Source organism: Pogona vitticeps, chromosome 7, assembly GCF_051106095.1.
Source record: "Pogona vitticeps strain Pit_001003342236 chromosome 7, PviZW2.1, whole genome shotgun sequence".
Lineage (NCBI taxonomy): Eukaryota > Metazoa > Chordata > Lepidosauria > Squamata > Agamidae > Pogona > Pogona vitticeps.
This window is the reverse complement of record NC_135789.1, coordinates 9161583-9184720: the sequence shown is the minus strand read 5'-3', so window position 1 is coordinate 9184720 and position 23138 is coordinate 9161583. Positions and strand designations below refer to the sequence as shown.

General features: G+C 46.2%; 1 protein-coding gene across 2 annotated transcripts in view; it reads right to left on the bottom strand.

Moving 5' to 3' along the window:
• DNAJC11 (DnaJ heat shock protein family (Hsp40) member C11) overlaps positions 1 to 23138 on the bottom strand; it is a 53289-nt gene that overhangs the window by 28645 nt on the left and 1506 nt on the right. Inside the window, exons 2-3 of one of the 2 annotated variants that reach the window (XM_072977728.2) lie at positions 10164 to 10293; positions 5526 to 5599 (exon numbers count right to left, since the gene is read on the bottom strand). In XM_072977728.2, coding sequence (XP_072833829.1) covers positions 5526 to 5599; positions 10164 to 10293 — 204 coding nt within the window. Of the gene's footprint in view, positions 1 to 5525; positions 5600 to 6232; positions 10048 to 10163; positions 10294 to 23138 lie in introns of those variants that run through there. The other variant, XM_078379136.1, reaches the window with a different exon arrangement.

The window sequence follows — 23138 nt, the reverse complement described above, 5'->3', positions numbered from 1 at the left end:
GTCCCAAAGACAAATCTAAACGTCTAGACGTACCCTGGCCAGACCTTAATAAGGCCCTTCTCATTCTAGGATGAATATTTAGCTCTTTTTATAAACATGACTAACACTTTTATTAGGAGCGACTGACCAGGAAAGCAATTTGGGGGTCACGGTGGATGATGCAATGAAATCATCCGCTCGGTGTGAAGCAGTTCTTGGGGGCACGGAAGGTGAACTCCATGCAGAGGACCATTAGGAAAGGAACTGGCTAGAAACATTAAAAACCTTTATAAAAACCTTTATAAAACCTCTCCTCGGGAGACAAAGCATGCAGGGGCTATTCAAGGCAGAAAATATTAAGGGCCCAGTGGAACGGCATAAAATGAGGGCTGCTCTGGAGAAAGTACTTTTGGGGGGCCCCAAACAGGGGTGTTGAATAGTGGGGAGATGCCAACCAGACCATAAGCAGGACGGCTTCACACAGAGGGTGTGCAAACGGCGGAACTCCACTGCTGGAAGAGGCGATCACAGCGACAGACTCAGAGGGCTGTGGGAAAGGGGGTGTCCGATAAATTCCCAGAGGTCAATACCATCAATGGTTTTTAACTGGAAGGGCTCTGCCACACCTGGAATCAGAGCCAACATGCCCCGGTGAATGCTGGCTGATGGGGAACCATAGGACTTCTGGCCTCTTGCCCGGCTGGTGGACCTCTCCCTGGAGCATCCAGTTGACCACTGAGAGAAAGAAGGCTCCAGTCCAGGTCTGATAATGCAGGGCTGATTTTACATTCCTCGTTAATTCCCTAGTTAGTTATATGCTGTCAAGTCAGAATTGACTTACAGGGACCCTGTCAGGACTTTCCAGAGAGGTGAGATACTTAAGGAGGGGTTTGACCAGTTCTATTTCCCCAGTGAGCTTCTACGGCTGAGCAGGGATTCACATCCTGGCATAGCAACTCTCTGTTCCCTATGTCACACTGTTAATTTTCTGCTTCCCAGTCATTATTATTAACTACTCTAACTTTCTCCCTCTCCAGGGTTCTGCCTCTAGAATCCTTCCCACTCAGACTGGAGGACGGCAGCGTATCTGAGTTTCTCCCCATGGCTGAAATGATGTTCCTCCTTCATTCCCATTCTTGGCACTGGCCTTGCCTCTCCTCATCATCCTTCCCCATCACCCCCACCTTGGATTTAACTCTCCAAAAGGCCTCTAGGGTTTTGCTGCTTCAGGACTATTCTCCTCTTCTTTTGCTCTGGCTTCCCCCCCCCCCCCCAGAAACTTCCCATCTGTAGCCATGATCACATAGAGTTCTAAAATTAACCTCAGTTTAATCTGAAAAGCTTTCTTCTGCAATAAATCAATCTAGACCTCTGGCAACAACCCTCGGACGTTTCCTTGGCAGGTAACTGGGGAGAGAGCAAGAAGGAATGGAAGAGAGTCTAAATGAGAGAAAGCACAGCCCTTGCCTACTACAGGCTCCGGGCCTGCCTAAGCTTGTCCCTGCCCTCCACCAATCTCCGGCCACGGACGGCAACTTCCTAGAGCAGTGGCTTCCAGTCTTGGACAACCCAGACGACCTCGGATTGCCACTCCCGGAAACCCCGGCCAGCACAACTGGTGGTGAAGGCTTCTCGGAGCTGCCATCCAAGACACCCGGGTGACCTCCCAAGGTTGGGAGCCACTGGTCTCGGGGGTCTGTGTTCTGCAGCAAGGCACAAGTTGTCCTGCTCCAACTCTAAAGATGCCAATCTTCTTGGTCCATCGAGTCCCTCAATTCCTCCACATCCCCCTCTCCCTCTTCTATCACAGGGGTGTCTTTCTGACCGGAAAGTCTCCCTCCTCCTTGGTTTTGACACTCACTTTCACACCCACCTTAAGCAACATTGGCTCACCTTGGCTTCTCAACAGACACCATCTTTCCTTTTTTCCCTCCTACCCATCCCATCTTTCTACTTCAGGCTGCTGAACCTTATGGTTTTGGTACAGTTCTGAACGAGGAGGACTCCTAGCCAGTAGCGATGGGGATATTCATATACGAACATGATATATCTCCAATGCAGCTGGACCTCACGAGGGTCCGGCCCCTGAGACCGGACTGTCCACTCACGAGTCTTGCCATGGCGCCGGTCCTGCTCATCCTTCCGATGGCCCTTGGAGCCTTGCTCTCTACCCGCATGGCAGCCTTTTCAGGGAGACGCATCCTCCTGCCCCCTGCCTGGAATGGACAGCCGAGCAGGGAGAGAGTGGCACTTCTGAGTGCCACTGGAAACACAAGCGGGACCGGTGCGGTGGCAAGATGTGTGAGTGCTTGGTCCAGTCCTGGGGACCAAACCCTCATGAGTTCCAGCTGTGTTGGGGATATTAGTATTTGTATACGAATACCCCTATCTCTACCAGCCAGGCTTCTGCCGACAGAGCTGGGAGTGGCTGCGGAGCATTTTCCTGATCCCTTCGTTTCATGCTGATGCCGCGACCTGCACTTGGGCCTTGCCAAAGAGTCTGCTTTGAAGATCAGGGGCCGTCACAACACCAGACTTTGGGAGAGGGTGCCTTCTGAATCTCCCCAGCCCCGCCAAAGCTCACATGGCTTCTTAACTCATCAGCGACTGACTGAAGGCTTTCCACAACCCACATTGTATTTCTCTTCACAGAGACGGATTGTTTTGACTCAACAACTCTATGGAAGTTGTTTCGACTTAGCAACTCTATGGAAACCTGAGCAAGGCGTGCCAGCCAGCTCAGGCTCTCAAGAGCAGGAAGCTTCACGGACCAAGTGACCGGAAATTTCCAGCAGAAACACTGGGAGGCAGGAGGCAGACGCCTTCCCTGACCCTTTGCTTCTTACCAGCTACCGCACAAGTGCTCCGCAGGAAGGAAGCAAAGGCCAAGTGAGTTTAAGAGCACTTAAAATCCTGGCAACTGCTTTCAAAGTAAGACCGCGGCCTCCCCGGAGTGAAGGCTATGACCGAAGCGGGACAGGATCTTTATTAAACAATCCATCCAGCAACTCCATAAAGACGGAACATTCCTAGATCGCAGCTCCATAAAAGCAGCGCCACTCGTTAAATGTGGCTTCACCTCGTAAGTAATGGGCTCATTTCTCTGTATGGAGCATTGCCCGCAATCCATCTCAGTGATCGCCTAGGGAGGCACTTTGTACACCTCAGATTAAAGGCTGTTTCCATGAAGAAGGCCTTGCGCCGCGCCCTCCTGAACACCACCACCATCCATTCTCAAAGGACACTCCTGACGGGCAAGGCCCTGAGCAGTCTCTTCTGCCTTTTAATGATGAATGCAAACTCTTAAAATCTTGGTTCTGAAAAAGACACCGATCACCTAGGATGCAGCTTTGGACGAGGCAGTGGGTTGCAGCCGTTAAGAGTGTTGGACCAGGACTTTGGGTATCCGTGAAAAGTCCCTGGGACATGCCAGGCCTGCCACCGTTCTAGGTCTCTCAGCTTAGCCTTCTCACGGGGTTACTGTGAGAATTAAATGGGGGGGGGGGAAGAGAGCCACATACAGCCACTTTGATGGGAGCAGCTTTTAAAAAAGGAGGTGTAGACGCTGTAGGGTGGAGGCTGGCATTGGAGAGCAGGGGTTAAAAGTGTTCTTTTTTGCACAGAATGCCCAACATCTTAAAACCAGAGAGGGGACAGACAGAGGTCTTTCTGCAGAAGATGTTCAAGGGCAACAACAAGTCTTAGCCAAAATATGCCATTGCCAACAGAAAAAAAGGGAGTGGGGTGGTAGAGTGGTTAAGGACTTTCTTAGCTGGACCTGGTGTGCATTCAGAATACCCATTTAAGAGGCCATCCCATTGAGGATTTATAAGCGACTGGAGAAAAAAAAAACCAGTGTAAAGCAGAAACAAAGGGTTCTTATTGATGGTACAGGCTGTGCTTCTTTTTGAAAACTTGAGAGGTGCCAAGGCTGAAAGTCCATCTAGAAGTTCAACAGTGGTTTGCAAGCCAAGGCTTCTAGGGCGGCTGTACAAAACTTCTGTGTTCAGAAGTAATAAATATCTCAAGAGCTACAAAGACTGAATAAAAAGGCAGAATGTTCAAGTAAAAAAAAAGAGTTAAAGTGTGGTGGTTCTCTAAAAACATACATTCTGTCTGTGACAGAACTCAAGGTCAGGACACGGATACTTAGAAGGAGGCTGCAGAGAGAAACCTGTTGTCTGCTCGTATAGACAGCACATGATCCACTAACCTTGATCTTTGACGGACTGGCCAGCCTTCTGTTTTACAGGTAATGAGCAAGATGGTTGGGCTTACATTGCTTAACAAACCATAGTTCGTGTTCATACCGGCTCAGCAGAAGGCCACAGGCTGCACTGGAGCTGGGGAGAAACTGATCAACAAACAGAGAAAACAGACAAACTACAAATATAAGTGGTGGTTTGTCTCTTCCCCCATTTTCTGGCCTGTTTCGCCCCAGTTCTCGTGGTCAGCGCCTCTTGGAGGAGATGGGAAGGGGGGGCGGGATGAAGAAAAGATAGGTTTGCAATTTGGACGTCATCGCCAGCCGTGGTTTCGACAAGACAGAATTTACAAGTCAACCACCATCCAGGGCTCCGGGCTGTGGCTTGTGGTTCGTTAACAAAGGTGGATTCAAACACCTCACCAAGCCTGAAGTCAGCCCACTGCCATACTGTGCTTCGCTGTGGCTTGTGAATACAGACACCAAATAACATTATGTGAAGTGTGTGCCCAGTCCAAAGAGCCGGTTGGGAACCAATTCTCGCTGGGTCTTCGGATATCAAGAATTCGACGTTAGAAATAACCCCTTGGGCTGAGGAAACAAGGTAAGCAAGCTTCCCTCCCCACATGCCCTTTTAGGAACAGGCAGGTTTTGATTTTTTTTAATGGGGAAGCAGTCAAACACAAAACGCACACACCCCCGGTCCGATGCCAAACATTCCCAGGCGAAGCCTTGAAAGATTCTGCGGATTTGCCCTTCAGTCCTCAATAGTCAGCTAATCTGTCTGCAAGATTCCACCATGGATGATCGCCTCTCGGAAGAGGCTGTTAACATCCCACCAACTCTAAGACGATGCCTTTTGGGGTGTATACAGTATTCTCCTGGTGAACTCCTTACTGTATGCTAAAAAAAAAGTTCAAGACAAGCATCGCTTTGAAACAGGGGCAGAAGGAAAGCATGATTATGTCAGGCAGCTCTTTAAATTGACAGGTTTTTTCCCCCTCCCCCCTTTCCTTTCTGTTGTTTAACCACCATGGTGTTGCTATGCTGGAGAAATTCGAATGTCTGACTGAAGGAGAAAGGTTATTTCTCAGTTAATGTCAGATCTGTTTGTTGCCATAGCTGAGAGACTGGAGGGAATTTTTCCACCAGATAGAACAGCCCATTAATGGCAGAGGGGTATATGTGTTTGAAGAACAGGGAAGAATTGGTTCATCGGGGATTGCACTGGCATAGAAGACCTTGGAAACACCTGCAGGATTTCACAATAATCTGGCCGACGCCAACAGTGGCAGATGTAAAACAACTCATTTGAAGCTTTCTCTGGTTCCATCTTCCTTACCTCCCAGCCTTCCATTTCAAGACCTCTCTTCCCATATATGTCATAGATGGCTCTTGTTTGTGGGTCACTGAGCACTGAAAATGAAAAGCAAAACATACTTAGAGCCTGCAGCATCCTAGATAGTTCAGGCTGAAGCATTTGCATATGCTCAACATGCACGCGTGCGCGCGCACACACATACACCAACACACACTCAATCACCAGGACGTTCAAACTCTATTTTTAGAAGGCAGCAGAAAACAGGCCACCGTGCATCTGCTCCACAAAAGGACAGGGCCAATCAAGGCTGGCTGCCGAGCGTATCGGTCGGATGCATGCCTTCGCAAACCTGGATTTACATTTTTAATTAGGCTCCCGGGTACTCCGGCGGGGACCCCTGTTCACAAGAGGAGGCCAAGTGGATCTTCAGAACCGAGGTTTCAAACTGCACCACTTGGAGTGTGAAGGTTGAGGGGCTCCCTTTTCAAAAACATCCCGCATTTCAAGGTCTCTAATGGTCTCTCCCCCACCGCTCGCCCGCCTGCCCGCCAACACTCCTGTTTAAAGCTTGTTCCTATGCATCCAGAGACCTAATTAAGACAGCTGTAAATGATTCCACCCACATCCAAGCCTAATGGGAGGAAAGAAATGCTGACCGCTCAGAAAACGCCACAGCCAAAAATTTTTAAAGCTAATCTCTGGGATTTAATAAGGAATCATTTATTCACCATTTTTGCTTTGGCTTCCCCCCTCTGGGCCAAACCGCTGGACGGCGAAGCTCTTGCTGGTGCCGCAGTTTTGCTCCAGAAAAAAAAACAAACGGGAGCTTAAAAAAATCCTGCCAGCTCCTAATTCACTTGAGCTTCAGCAACTTTCTCCCCAAGCCTCCGAAAAGACTGTAAACTATCAATAATTTAGATACAGGCAAGAGGCATCCAACCAAGGCCAGATAACAGGATATAATCAAAAGGGCAATGGCTTCCTTGCAAGCTGGAGGAGAATGCTCATCGCCCATCTGCCTACGCTGGCAGAGCAGAGCTAAAAAATCTGGCGAGGTGGCATTATCTCAGCCATTGTGGCTTCATCAAGCAGCCTCCTCCCGAGCTTCCCGGTGGCCATTAACATCTAATTTTTCCGCACCCCCCTCTCTCTCCGCCCTTGCATTAACAAGATCTAAGATATGCTTTTACAGAAGATTGGGGAAAGCTTTTTATTTTAGAGAAGAGCGTCTTCCTTGATACTTAGTTAAGTCTAATTATAGGAGAATTGCACGCCAAGCTTAGCACACAGCGTCTCAAATGAATTATAGCCCATACTTTTCTGTGGCGGGAAAAAAAAATCTCTCATCTCGACTGCAATCCTACATGGAAAGCAAAACCAGCCTGATGAGAAACACTGGCAGTTACAGCTGCTACTACAGATCGTTTCAGTGCTGACGGCATTGGATATTTTTTCCCCTTCTCGTTTCCTTTCCGGATCATGAACTTTCTTCTACTTGGTGCTGGGGAGTGGGAGAAAAGAGGGAGGAACGTGGCCCCCTTCTACTACCTCTGTACCTCATACTTTTCAAAAAGCCCACCAAGGTGGCTGTCAATGACAACAGGGAGACTGCCACGATGGCATGCCATCGAGACTGGGGGTTGCTGGAAATGATCTTGGCCAAATTCTAGTCTGCGTAACTTCGTCGATCGCCCTTTTGGTTTGGGGCAGCAAGCACAAAAAAACAGGGGGCCCAGGGCTGCCCAGAGACATCGGCTTTGCTTTACTGCAGAACCACTTCTCCCAGTGCCTGCCGTTTCTGGGTGTCCATATTGACCAGGTGAGGAAATTTCAGACGTGGGCCACATGGATAACTAGCATGACATATCGGACTTTGATATTTACAGACCTGTAAACCAGACTCTAGTATTGTCATTGTCAACAAACGGATGGGAAGGGTATGCGGGTGGCATTTATTTGTTCCTTAATATTTGTAAACATTTTGTTTATAGCTTGTCTTTTTATGATATAAGCTCCTTTTGTACACTTATTGTTTATAGCTTTAAATGTTGTCTTTTCAAATGAGGCAAAGCTGCCTTGGGTTCTTTTTAAGGAGAAAGGCGAGGGTAATTTTTTAAATAAATAAATAAACAAACATACTTGCGTTTGGTCTTTGCTAGCCTAATTAAATTCCTTCTTTCCAAATAACAGCTTGGGACTTTTAAAGCAGGAATAGAAAACACTGGTAAAAGAGGTGGGCAAATTTTCACCCCCACCAGGCTGCATCGCTTCCAGAAATGTAAAAACAAACAAGAGGAAAAATAAAATAAAATAAAATCTGCAATGGCTGGGTGTCTCCCGCTGGTTTTGTGCTGCTAGTAAGAGAGAACTGTAGGAGGAGTTTGCAATTCCCCCCCCCCATGCAAAAACCGCCAATGCCAGAAGAGGCTTCCAGGAGTGGAAACCCCATTTTCTATGAGTTTTTCCCCCCAATGGTCACAGGGGGGGGAGGCATCTGGCGGTCACTATAGGCTGGCCCCATTTTGCCCCCTCCAGCTTTGGAAACTGCTCTAGTCACTCAGAAAGGGACTCGGGGCAGATTGCCGACATCAAAACTGGGAGATCAAAACTTATGTCAAGTTCTAGGGCAATCAAAAGAAAGCCACCGCACTTATGGAGAATGGCCTTCAGGAGCCTGCCCTGCAATCAAGGGGCCAAGGAGAGCTAGGGCGAGTGGACCAAAGAGAAAGGTTGCCATTACTGAGGATTAGCTCTGACCACTTTTCTGAACACGTCACATGGCTGGGGATTTTGAACATGTGTGGGCATCACCCTGGCACCCACCTGATAGGCTTCTTATGCGGAGAAAGGCTGGATGGGCAAAGGTTTTGAGGCAAAGCAAAAGGGCCCGGAGAAGTAGAGGCAAAGGCACCTCAGGGGTTGTGGACGTAATTCTTCCTTCGATAAAACCAGAAGCATGCTTGCGAGACCTCCAAAACCCTTCACCAGGCTGCAGTTGTCACACAAGTCAGATTTAAGTCACGGCTTCTGCATAAGGTTTTGAGATGGAAGGGAGGAGGGGAGGGGGGTCTGCAACCAAGGCTCGACCAGTGATGGGGCAGGCTCAGAGTTCCAGGGGAACGATCTCTAGGGACGGTGGAAGAAGGAGAGCCAAGAAGTCACGTCTGCTCCTCCTTTGAAATGTATAAAAACCAGCTGTAAACTAAGAGCTCTCTGCAGACCCGATGAACAAGACCGGCACCTTGAGCGGTCGAGACAGAGAGGAAAGAGGGTGTCTTCATATAAGCAAGGCTGGAGATGTCCCTTCTAGGCTACACTAAGACCAGAAATGTGGGGCGCCTACAGATATCTTTGTGACTCCTGGATTGCTACCTTACTCTGGCAATTTCTAACCGGACTTTTGAATGAACCAGCCTAGAGCTTGGGCCGGGAACAGGGTCTAATTCTGAAGCACCTTCAACCCAAGACCCATCAGGAGGTTAAAACATCACCCACACAGCCTCAAAGCATTCCTTCTGTTCTGTATCTCTTTGCCTGGCTGGCTCTCAGTGAGTCTATAAATCTAGACTTAACCAGGACTATGTTATGTTGGCTTCTGTTTATTTCCCTAAGACAAATGGTGGATCCATCTCTCCCCGTCTCCCTCTCTCCTAATCTGTCTTGAGGCACCCTGACAGCTACACTTCTTTGTGTTTCCAAGTCTACAGACACCAAGTGCTTTCTGACGGTGGGATTCAGTACAGACCCTTGACATGCCAATGCTCCTGGAATGTGTTGGGCTTCCAGCCTTTTCCTCATGGTACTTCCTCACACTCCTCTCCCATGCTACTTCTCAACCCGCACTTCCAGGACCAGCGTTTAAATCACCTTGGGCTACCTCAGGGGCAGCCAGAGAAAGAGTCAGCCCCTGGGAAGCCCTTATGGCAATTTCCCACCCATTGCCTTGGGGCCATCCAGTCATGCTGGGAGCTCGGTGTGCCTGTTTGGGACCCTAGTCTGTGGCCCCCCTCAAATGTTCCGGGGCCCATTGAGAATGGATGAGTTAGAAACATAAGTGGGGTGGGTGGGAGCTACCATCTCTCTGAAAGGTAGATGACTACTTGGATGGATGCAGGTGAATGGACACAGGCTGAATCCGGGCAAGACGAAGGTCCTTCAGGTTGGGTGTCCCAGATATCAATGGTGTGGGAAACTCTCTCTCCTTTGGGGGGGGTGACTCTTACCACCAAGAGTGAGGTTCGCAGTTTGGGTGCACATCTGGACTCGGTGCTCACCATGGAGACCCAGGTGTCATCAGTGGTCCATTCCGCACATTACCACCTTAGGCGGATTGCCCAGCTTCACCCCTATCTTGATGTGAGGGCGCTCACCACTTTGGTCCATGCACTCGTAGTCTCAAGATTAGATTACTGTAATGTGCTCTACGTGGGGCTGCCTTTGAGATTGACACGGAAACTTCAGATGGTACAGAATGCGGTGGCCAGACTTCTTACAGGGGTGAAAAGGTGTTTTCAGGAATAAAACCTGGTTTTTGGGTAGGCTTTCCCTCCTGCCGTATCTTAATTTCTTATACTTTTGCCACCTTGGATCTATAATAAATATTCCTCCCTCCCATCCGCCGCCTGCCTGCCTGCTTCTGATTCCATGGAACCCACTGACCTTCATAGGCCTGATGAAGGAGGTTGAAAAGCTGCTCGGCCTGCCTCTTGAGCTCCGGGTCCCTGTGCTTGTCAGGATGGTACAACATACACAGCCGGCGGTAGGCAGCTTTCAGCTCTTCCTGAGAGGCCTGGGAGAAGAAAAGAAACCCAATTATAGCACAATCAATGCTGTTAAGCTGCTATCATCTTCACAATCTTCCCAGAAAGGGCAACCTATCAGATACACTCGAGCACATTTCCCTCTACAGAATGGAAAGCAGAATAAACGCTGTGCTTTCTAGAGAGTGGTTTGTTTAGGGTGCCTTTTTTTAAATTTATTTTTTGCTTTGTAGGAAGAGGAGAGAGAGAGAGAGAGAGACAGAGACATAGCACACGAAATCACCAATTTAACTAACAATAACAATAACTGTATAATCTGTGCGGCACAGGGTAAGCATTCAAAGCTCTCACAATAATCCTAGTAATCATCACAACAGCCTACCGCAAGGCCCACCAGTCAACACGCTTTGTGATTCTAATGGCAGCACCATCAACGCACATGCTGCTTACCAAGTGTATGAGGAGACGGCTCTGCCCCTAGAAGCTTACAATCTAAAAAAACAATTGTCCTGCTATCGTACTATTTTCGGGTTTTGCTGCTACTTATAATTTCTGCTTGGCTTCCTATCTTGGAAGCTGCTTTTCTACACACAGCATAGTCGGGCTTTCTCAGCAGCAGCAGTAGCTCTGGAAATCGAGACAAAGGTGGAAATGATCAGCTGCTGCCTGTTGCCCTTCCGAGAGCAGGAAATGAACTTGTATACAGGCAAGGGTTTGGCAGTAAAGGGGACTCAGACCAGGCAGGTGTTTTTAAATGAACCTGTTCTAGTCTTCTGACTTCATCTTGCTGCGAGCTGCTTTGAGCCCTATTTGTTGGGGGAAATGGAAAGGTGCAGATCAATAAACACATAGGAATAGGATAGGAAAAGAGAGGAAGAAGTAAAACAAAAAAAGAAAACAAGACAGAGATACTTTTGCTACATTAATATAGGCTTATATACTCGGGGGGGGGGGGGGGGGATCCTCCATTCTCCATTTTCAAGACCACAGACTTGATAAGGTCTCACTAGGTTGGCTGCCCTAATCCCTTTTGTAGATGTCCTTACCAGGCTGAGAGGCTAGGGTGAGGCACAACAGAATTTGAACACAGGACTCCTCTCCTGTTTTTCTAAGAAAAGGGCCAGGGAATAAAGCATTCTTTGACGTGCTACTGTGAGGGACTCTTGAGCTGAGGCTATTCCAGCAGAACAGCTGCTCACAAAAGGCCCGCTTCCCACACCCTCTCCCAATGCTGCTGAATCACTTTTTTTACACCAAACAGGCAAAACAGAGAGTGAAGAATGCAAAGCCTGCCTCAACGGGTGCTCTCCAACTTGGGAGATTTTTTTTCCCAACAGATGCTGGACGGTCATCTGTCCAGGATGCTTTAGCTGAGGGTTCCTGCATGGGTAGGGGGTTAGACTTCAAAACAAGCCTTGGGCTATCTTCTAAATATGCAGTTCTATAGCCCCCAAAGCCAGACAGCTGTGTGATGACGGAGGTCACGGTCCAGCACAATTGGAAGGCACTTCAGGAAGGCCGTTTTAACACTCATTCATTCATTCATTCATTCATTCATTCATTCATTCATTCATTCATTCATTCATTCATTCATTCATTCATTCATTTTCACAGACTGAGCACTACTTGGGTGGTTTATATATAAAAAACAATTAATATAAATATATTGTGACAGACAGAGGTAACAAATCATGAAAGAAAAACAAACAAACAAAATTCCAAGAAGTAACAAAGTAATGATCCAAAAGCTAAGCATACCTAAACAAATGCAAGGCAGTGGCAAAAATATAAACAAACATTGAACCAAGGACACCTCTGCTTCAAACAGTTTAGTCTCTGGCATCCTCTACAGCAGTGGTCCCCAACCTTGGGCCTCCAGATGCTCTTGGACTACAACTCCCAGAAGCCTTCACCAACACCTCTGCTGGCCAAGATTTCTGGGAGTTGAAGTCCAAGAAAATGTGGAGGCCCAAGGTTGGGGACCACTGCTCTACAGGGTAGGGCAAGGTGGGAGGGGGCTAGGCACAGCTCCCATGGGAATCCATTCCAAAGGCATGGTGCCACAACCAAGAAGGCCCTGATTCTAGCAGATGACTTCCTGGCAACCCATAGAAGCACAGCCTGCATGGATCGGGTGGTGCGGGCTGATGTTCTTTGGGAAAGGCATTCTGAGAAGCGGCAGGCTCCCAAAATATGGAGAGCTTTATAGGTAAGAACCAAAACCTCGGATCTTGACAAGTCTCTATAGGAGTAGATTCTCTCCCCCCCACACACAATGACCAAGATCATGCAGGGATTTAAAGAGCAAGACAGGTTGAGCCTGACAACAGCTAAATAGCCAGTTGAAACAAGATGGGAATCTGTGCGCCATGCCATGTAGCCTGGCCATTAAATTTCAGACCAAGTGAAGTTTCCCAGTTGTTCTGAAAGGCCAACCCACGTAGAGGGAATAGTACCAATGGCTCATACTCTCTCCAAGGCCACAAAGCAACACCTACCAAAGGCAACATCAGCCCTAAAGCATCCACCATAAGCAGCAGGTTCAAGAACAACTCCAAGGTGCAGCCCTTCTCCTGGGGCGTCTCCCAGATGAGCAGAATTCTTAATTAACAGCACTTCTGTCCTTTCCGGATGGCATCTTAGCTGACTCAGCCTCACCCACTCTTGAATGGAAGGCAACCTCAGTTTATCAACTTTACTGCCTCTTTGGGAGCTAAGGCTGCATACGGATGACACCCCTCCGCTGAAATCTCAAAATGGTTCAGTTTCACACACAGGTTGAAAGGCAGGGGAGACAAAACAGAGCCTTGTGGAAAGTCAGAAGCCAAAATGCTCTGTACAGTAACAAAAACAAAGGACAGCCTCCAAGAGTCAGTCCCAACGCAGGCGGGCATAGGGAGAACTGAAGGGAACAGCAGATGAGTATCTATGAGAGACGTACACAGATAGGCTTGGCTTCAGCTGTATAAGAAGACAGAGGGAGTAACCAGAAACACAAACTCTGAAGAGGTTCTTGTAGAACAAAAGACATACCACTGCTCTGGTGATGCCTTGTAGACTCAACTCCCAACTGCTCAGACCTTACAGGAGGAGTGCCACAATGACCAGATACTACAGGGCAGGCGGCATGGGTGGGGTGGGGTGCGGCGGCAGCCTGAGGGACAATCTTGCAACAACCAGACCCACCACAGCACTTATCAACCCACAAACCCAAACCAGAAGTGGTTTGAAGCAAGTGCCTTGGGGAGGTGGCAGGCAAAACTCCCACTTCTGCAGGCTTCTTTCTGACTCATTCTGTCTCTCTCTCCCAAAAATGTTGGCGATATGCCAGACAGGGGAAGAATCACAGAAACCAGTGGAGGTTGCATGCAGCTCACCCTCAGCCTAAATGTGCCTGATTCGGGGCAGAGAGTCTAACACAGAGGTCCCACTCAGAAGAGGCCTCCAGGCAGCAAAGATGGAACCATTTCCGTAGGCCATGATTTCCATCCCCCAAACACACTTTATTTTGCATTTTTAGAATACAGTGGACCCTCAACTTACAGACGGCTCGACTTAACAGACTATTTGAGTTACAGACTTCTCTGGCCGCAAAACTTAGGTTCAACTTGCAGCCGGAGAATCGACGTACAGACCAGAAAAAAACCAAAATGGAACAAAAACAGCCGGTTAGGGGATTAATTGGTTTTCAATGCATTGTAGGTCAATGGAGACTCAACCTACAGACTTTTCGACCTGCAGCCACCATTCCAATACAGATTAATTCCATAAGTAGAGGGTCCACTGTAATCCTGCTCCTGGTAAATTATGAAGGTGAATAAAACTCAAGCCACGCCAGGCTGACTAGCCTTTTGTATCTGCGCCAGGAGGCCAAGTGGCAATCTCAATGTGGAGGGGACAGCACCTGGGTAAGTTCATCACAAGTTTTTTTTTTCCACTTTCTCCAGGATCACACAAGCAGGAGGAACTGAGTGAACATGGCACCAAGAAACAGAAGGATTAGACAGCAGAGACAAGCCTGTGATGGCTGAGTTCTAAACCCACAGGCAGTGTGAGAATGTATTCCAGGATGTTTCTCCTTGGGGAGGATTAATTCCTTTCAATCACAGCAAAGGGTTGCCCAGGGGTTTACCTCGGAAACAGAAAGGCAAGCAACAAGAGGAGGTGTCCTCCTGCAAGATTAATCTCTTTCTCAAGCACAAGCAGGGTTAATCAGTCAAAAGTGGAAGCTTCCAAATACATTCAGTGGGACCTGAGTCATTTCTGACACCAATCTGGAACTGCCAGATTGCTTCTGTTTCTCACTCACACTTTTTTTCAAGTCCCGTGACAGGGGAACTGGACAGAGCTTCTCGGCTTCTGAACACACACATCACTCTCCAAAGGAGGCATCCCTTTCTTACCTTCTGCAACCTCTTTCCACTCTCTTGGTTATTAGAATTAAAGTAGATGAGAAGGGAGTGGAATTTCTCGCTCGGCAATGACCTTCTTTAATCAAATTAGTGATAAATGGCTTAATGTGCTATTGATTAAGTAATAGAAATGAGCAGTTCCATTTTTCACAAATATCATGTTCAATAAAAACGTTAGATTGGGCCTTTCATCATAAGTGAATCACTAAGGTCACTGGTTCAATATTTCATGAGCGATAACCTCTTTCCAGCCACTGCAGAAAATACTGACAACATTTCAAATTGTAATGAGATACATAAGTCACTAATAATGGTATTTTAAGTTACATTCTTATTACTCAAATCCAGGGTGAAATTAAGAGACGCGCAATGATGCTGTTCAGGGGATTAAGCACATTCATTTCATATCTCAATCATCCAGTTACATCTTTGCAAGATGTAAATCCATTACAGCTTAAACGGCCATAGACTAGCAAATTGTTAGAGACAGGTTTCAGGCATCCGGCGCCTCCACACCCATAAACTTTAGTGACCTATGACTCTCAGAGTGGCCAGTCCCCTGTTGAATTTGTCCTGCAAGAAAATAAAAAGGAGGAATTGGAGAAAGGCCTACGGAATTTGGCTGGAGTCAATGCAGATTTCTTCAGGGGCAACAAACTCGCTGGGCCGAATTCACTAGGCACACCAGGAGGCCACTAGGTGTGTCATTTTCATGAAGATGATGGGGGAAAAAGGAGTGGATCACGCACCCATATCCTTCCTGTCAATCCTCAAGACATCTGGAAAGACATGGCATGCATGACGGAGCCCTCAGCTCAGCTTAGGCACACCTGTTAAGTGGGTCCTTCTGCTCCATCGCACAGAACGAAATCCCACAGAAACAAGGTGGTCCAGAGAGGAGCTGCTCGACAAACAGACCAAGCCTAGTTCGCTGTGGCTCCTGCTTGAAAAAAAGGAAACGGCTGCAAATCTGGGCCAAGATGAGACTTCAGGCAACAAATGTGGTCATGCCTCTGGGAGTGATGCTAAGAGCACCCCTTCCACCTGCTACCATCCATTCTTAATGGGGGAAACAAAAGTGGTCTACCAAGCAACAGTAAGTGTGGAGAGGACTTATCCACCTCTCTGAGAGGCCTGGCATTCACCAGCAGGCATTTCTTACAAAACAGAGGTGGAAATCTCTGGCCCAATCTGACCTGAAGCAGCCACACCCTATTTTGAATGCTTTCCAACATCTTGTATTTTCTTTTTTCCCCTAAAAGGCTTGGGAATCAGCAGTAAGAAGAGCTTTAATCTGAGCTGGCATTGTTGGTGCTGTTCTTTTTGCCTCCCATCTCCCCCACCCTTGGAATTCATACTTTGGGATAAAAGAGACTGCCCATCCTGGACAAGAAGGAATGTTGGGAGGGGTACCCCCACTCTCTCTCTCTCTCTCTCTCTCTCTCTCTCTCATACACACACACACACACCCTCCCTCCTGGGTGATCTCCATAAATGTACAAGGCCTTCTTCTGCACCCATCATAAAAAAAGAATATTTTGCTAACCACCTATTTCTGCTCAATTTGACCAAACTCTGGGAGGCAGTGGAAGATAGGAGGGCCTGGCGTGCTCTGGTCCATGGGATCACGAAGAGTCCGACACAACTTAATGACTAAACCACAACAAAATTTCTGCTCAATTGTAGACGTGAAGGCTTGGTCCTTCACAGCTGCCGTGCTAGGCCTATAGGGGGGCTAATAAAGGTGTCTCGCTTCCCTGGACAGGCGGAAATACAATTCAAAGGCTTTAACATGCTTTTAACCATGACACAAAGATACAAATCATACAGCTGTCGCTCCTCTCTTTTTGAAGGCATCTAGCCATATCTGCTCCTTCTGATAAGGAGTTAGCTTCAGGCCTGAAATGCAGGCGCATTCCCTGGTCACATGGGGAAACTGAAGGCCAGGAAGGGTTATAAAAGTCTAATTCCCACCATTCATGGGCTGTAAACCAGCAGGCACAGTTACTGAACTTGGGCCCGATACCAGCACACTAGTGCCTGCTGTGCCAGGCTGATGCAACAACTGGCGTTTTAAGATGAGGCTGAAAAATATTCCAGATTCACCCACTAATTCCTCCGGAGTTTGTTTGTTTTTAAGTATTTCAGGGAAGGGAGAAGCCAATGCCTGAGATTCCTTCCCTACCGCCAGCATTCTGAGGCGGACTCACTAGAAACGGCACCTTGATTCAGTCTTGATTTATGAGCTATCCAATTAAATGGTCTGTCATACGGCTCTTAGATTCTGAAAGGCCACTGACAAGTCCTATTTCTCAGCTCGCATATATTTCATATTTTCATCACTGCTGGCAATATCACCTGGGAATCATGGAAAGGTGCCCTCCCCCATCGCTCTGCCAACAAGTCCGCCTTTCCCATTTCATAAAGCTAGTTCTGCGCTTCATACAGCTTGAATAGAACCGAAGTTAATAATAAAGAATATCAACTTGACAAAATGGTTTGTGTGTAAATCCTTGCAGAGAGACAGAGTACTCTGTGAAGGGACATCTTTTCCGCTTATTTATTTGTCTTTTTATTTGGGGGACGTTTATAACTCATCTGTCTGTCCAGGGCTGTCCATAAAGATCGTTCTTCAACTGATGCTGCATAAAAACCACATAAAACAAACTTACCAAGAGATTATCTTATGAATAAGAACCAACACATAAAATTAAAGAAACAGGGAACCAGCAAAACATTGGACTGAAAGTAAAAGAAAAAAATGCCATCATTTTAGATGCTAGGCAAATACGAATGAGGTTATCTATATTTCCTTGCAGAGGAAATTCCAGATCTGTGTGGCCACTAACAAAAATATGAGCTGAATCAGTAAAAAGAAAAGGCGCTCTCTTCTACTGTGGTCAAAGAGTCTGTCCTACTCTTTTCATCTCCATAAATTAAGTCTTAGCTGAAACTTCAGTGTCATTTAAAACTGTGAATACCTATCCATATAAGTAGACATACCACTATGACAGGATTGAGAGAGAACATAGTTGAACTTTTGGACAATGCTGAATTGAGCGGTCCTGTGTCTAAACCCAAAGTCAGACTCTGGGCATGTCACCATATTTCTAATTTCAAAACTAGAAAACTAAGTGAACAATGACTAAGATTGCAACTACCAATTAGTTATGTTAATCTTATTTTTTTAAACATTTGACTGAGAAAAAGCTTTTCTTCCAAACAAGGAAGTTTTTTTTTCTTTAGTATACGAGATGTATGGAAGTGAGAGATGAACCATAAAGAAGGCTGACTGCTGAAGAATGGGTGCTTTTGAATTGTGGTGCTGGAGGAGACTCCTGAGAGTCCCCTGGACTTCAAGGAGAACAAACCTATCCATTTTGAAGGAAATCAACCCTGAGAGCTCCCTGGAAGGACAGATCCTGAAGCTGAGGCTCCAAGACTTTGGCCATCTCATGAGAAGACTCCCTAGAAAAGACCCTGCTGTTGGGAAAGTGTGAAGGCAGGAGGAGAAGGGGACGACAGAGGATGAGATGGTTGGACAGGGTCATCGAAGTGACCAATATGAATTTGACCCAACTCCAGGAGGCAGTGAAGACAGGAGGGCATGGCGTGCTCTGGTCCATGGGGTTATGAAGAATCGGACACGACTGAACGACTAAACAACAACAACCCAATGTGGTGCAGTAGACAGATAGACTGATGACTCATGAGACCTGAGTTCAAATCCCCACTTGTGCATGGAAATTCATGGGGACAGGGGTGCCACTGCTAAAACCACTCAACTACCACACTTAGTTTGAAAATCCTAACAGGGTCGCTGTAAGTTGGTCTGACTCGATGGCACAGAACACATGCATATATTTATTACAAACAATTTCAAAAACTGAAAGCAGCAGGGCCTGCCTCAAAAGGCATCTTCTCTATTTCTAAGCAAAGGAGAGAATGAGCTTTTCTTCTTAACATGATGCCTCACACAACACACATATCTCTCATTCAAAAACAAAGCCTGTATTCTGCTTCGAAGCCATTTTTCCTCATATGTGATTACTTGAACAGGATTCCTCTAGGACAATCCTATCCGTGATTACTCAATGGCAAAAAAACCCACCTGCATTTTGGAGACTAAGAAGAGTTGCAACACAAGGGACTCTTGCATCTCTGCTGAGAAATAGTTCAATATCAATGTAGGCAAGCATCCAAAACTGATTGCTGAAAATGGCATAGTAGCAACAGATGTCTTCTCCTTCCAGGCACACAACCGAGCACTGTAGCGTATCAACACCATCAAGGAGAACCATTAAGTCGGAGTTGGGAAAACAACCTTCTAGTGCATCTTTACCATGACCGTGATGGAAACTACAGCATCACTATTCCTTAGTCCAGTACTTCCCTTATCTGCAATTTTGCTGCTAGTGCTGAATCAGCAGAAACGTCACTGTGGGGTTTGCTTGTTTACAAATGTTCAAACACACTTTTAAAAACACAGGGCAGCAAACTTCTTGTGCTCATCTGATGAGGACTTCAGCACTTAGGAACATCTGCAGAAGGACCAACCCAGATCCCAGAACCACACAGATGATGTGGAGAACTTTTCCCTTACGAATTTGTAAGGAGGCGTACGGCAGATTTAAGAAAGTGTTTTATTCAATACTGGCTGGTAGAGACAGCCCTAAAGACAGTCTACAGAACCAAAGATATACAGTATATCACAGAAGTGAATACGCCCCCTCACGTTTCATAAATATTTTAGTATATCGTTTCATGTGACAACACTGAAGAAATGACACTTGGCTACAATGTAAAGCTGTGAGTATACAGCTTGTGTAACAGTGTAAATGTGCTGTCCCCTCAAAATAACGCAGCACACAGCTATTAATGTCTAAACCGCTTCCCACAATTCCTTGGGGACATTATACAGTACTGGCTATCTTTATAAAATTAGTAAATCCTATATGGTTATAGTTCAAAGTTACAATGAGGGAGATCTCCACAACTACAACCCCTTGTTCCACTGGACATTTGTCCACACTTTCCCATGAAAAAGAGTTGTCTGACCCCCGCTCATTATTTTTAATTAACTGTATTGCAGGGGAATGAAATTGGAATCCTATACACTCACGCATGCACTCCACTATGTTTTTCGGTTTCATCTTCAAGATCTAAGCAGTGTTTCCCAACCTGGAGATCAGAACCTCCAAGAGGGCTGCAAAGTATTTTTCTGGGTGGTGGTGGTGTTTTGTGGGTCTCCTTATATGTGTTGTAGCCTTGGTTAAATAATTTCTTCCTTGACCTTTTGAAGTGGGATGTTAAAGTCAGCATACAGTTGTGTTCAAAATTATTCAACCCCCAATGCTGTAAAGGGGTTTAGGGACTATAGTGTACATTTGGAATTGTATTCAGAATGAAATCCTACAAGGACGTTTTAAAGAACCAAATGCAACTAAAATAACATCAATTGTTTATGTAATACAGTAGTAAATGTTTCTTTTGTGGTTTCTTCATTGCCACAATTATTCAACCCCTTAAAGACTACCACTCTGAAGAAGAGAGGTTCATTCAGGTGTTTTAGAACAGGTATTGAAAACACCTGTGGATGTCACCGAGCACCAATCAAGCATAATAAGCACCAATTAGGCAGCTTTAAAATGACTGTGATACTCAGCTCCTTCTAGACATTTACTGGTGTGGTTACAAACATGGTGAAGTCAAGAGAATGGTCCAGGAAGACAAGAGAAGAGGTGATTTGTCTTCACAGGAAGGGCAATGGCTATAAGAAGATTGCAAAGAAGTTAAACATACCAAGAGACACCATAGGAAGCATCATTCGCAAATTCAAGGCAAAGGGCACTGTTGAAATGCTACCTGGTCATGGAAGAAAGAAGATGCTGACTTCGACTGCTGTGCTCTACCTAAAGCGTAGAGTGGTGAAAAGTCCCCGTGTGACTGCTGAGGAACTGAAAAAAGATTTGTCAGATGTGGGTATAGAAGTTTCAGCTCAGACAATAAGGCGCACACTGCGTAATGAAGGTCTCCATGCCAGAACCCCCAGGCGCACCCCCTTGCTGTCTCCCAAGAATAAGAAGAGTCGACTGCAGTATGCCAAAAGCCATGTGGGCAAACCACAAAAGTTGTGGGATAGTGTTCTGTGGACTGATGAAACAAAATCAGAACTGTTTGGGCCCATGGATCAACGCTATGTTTGGAGGAGGAAGAACAAGGCATATGACGAAAAGAACACCTTGCCTACTGTGAAGCATGGCGGAGGGTCAATAATGCTTTGGGGCTGTTTTGCTTCTGCAGGTACAGGGAAGCTTCAGCGTGTACAAGGTACCATGAATTCTCTTCAGTACCAGGAGATATTGGATGAAAATGTGATGCAGTCCGTCACACACCTGAGGCTTGGGAGACGTTGGACCTTTCAACAGGACAATGATCCCAAGCATACCTCCAAGTTCACTAGAGCATGGTTGCAGAGGAAAGGCTGGAACATTTTGGAGTGGCCATCGCAGTCACCAGACTTAAATCCGATTGAGAACCTCTGGTGGGACTTAAAGAAAGCAGTTGCAGTGCGCAAGCCTAAGAATTTGACTGAACTGGAGGCTTTTGCCCATGAAGAATGGGCGAAGATACCCGTAGATCGCTGCAAGACACTTGTGTCAAGCTATGCTTCACGTTTAAAAGCTGTTATAACTGTAAAAGGATGTTGTACTAAGTACTAAGATTGAATGTCACTTGGGGGTTGAATAAAAACTAATAATGATGTGAGCACAGAAAAGACATTTGTGGTTATTTCATTATAAACTTAAGGTTATATTTCTCTGACCTACAAGTGCCTCTTTCATGTAAATGTAAGCAAGATGACTGAATGATCAAAATCAATGTCAAAATGGCCAAAACATTCAATTTCAGTGGGGGTTGAATAATTTTGAACACAACTGTATATGTGCCTGTATGAAAAACAGTCCCTTTGGGGGGGAAAGGAAGCCTCTACTTTCTGAGAAAATTACTTTTTTTATGGGAACGTAGCGTAGGGGTTGCAGATTACTTGGCTATTATAAAAGGGGCATAGGACTCATAAAAGGTTAGACCAGTGGTCTAAAGAAAGAAAATCTGCAAATGAAGCCAACATTTAAGTTGGCTATAGAAAGTAGATACTGTACATGAAATGGGTCCTTCACCCAGAACTGGCCCATATTTGAATATCAGAGATACTCTGTTCAGATGTGTGCAAAGAAAAAGAGGAAAGAAATAAGTAAATCCATCTACTCAGCTATGACTCCACAGCTTTCATTTCTTTCTACACCATGCCATTCTCACGAGCAGCCATTCCAACTAGGTGAGAGAGCGCAAAGCTTGCTCTGTTAGCTCAACTGGGACTAGTGGCCATGTGGTTTCTTTCTCCCCACAATTATCTCTCAGTTGAAACTTTGGCTCCATTTTCACTGCATCCACATATCCTCTAGCAGACAAATCCTAAACCTGTACTGACCAACACTGGGAGTGCCCATTTGAAGTCAGGGGTGAAGGGGCAGACCATATTTTATGAATAACGAATTTATAAAAACCAGGCTTTCCATTCTGGGATGCTTATCAATAGAACCCCAAGAATAGGAGGAGCCCATAAATTGGGAATGCAAAATGCCTGACACTCCATTTCATGATGAGCTGCAACTCTTAGCAGCCTCACCACTGAGCCAATGAAGGAGGAGGATGCAAGCAGTTTAACAGCATATGTGCCCCCATCCTTGTCACAAACATTGTTGACTGGACAGATAAGCTGATACATTTGGGAATCCTACATTTCATCATTTCCCAGCTTAGGGAGGTGCTGGGTCTCCATGATAAAAGAGAAAAATCATTTACAATTAGCTGCCAGCATATGACATTTCCAGATATTTAACAAGATTTCATCCTAATCCTTGTGTCAAGGCATCTGACTTCCAAATGGGAGTAGTGACTCCAAAGTGCTATCTGGACTCTTCTGCAAGAACACGCACCCCCCCTCCTCCCTTCTTCCTGTGTGCTCTATTTTCCTTCCTATAACCTCTACCTCCTTTTTTTCTTTGGCTGCTTCCTGGAATGCCTCTTTCCTATTTAATGTACCCCCTTCACTTTTCTTCTGCTGAGTGGGCTAAGGATAGAGCATCAGTTATATAACTGTCATCCCCCCCCCCCAAAAAAAACCAACAGGACCAAGACGACTTGTAAAGATACCAGACTGATGGATTGATTTCTCTCTCTCTCTCCCTTCAGTTCTGTAAAGCTGGCCTGGAAGCAATTCTTGGCTGAGAACCAGGTCATAAATATAAATGCTCAATGTCTAGGCAAGATGCAACACACGCAATATGCATGTATTTTCTTTCTCATTCCCTTCCTGCTGAAGGCTGGACATCATACTGCCTATCCTGATTTTGCATCTAGCAGCTCTAGATAATTATGCTGCACTACATCCAAACCAG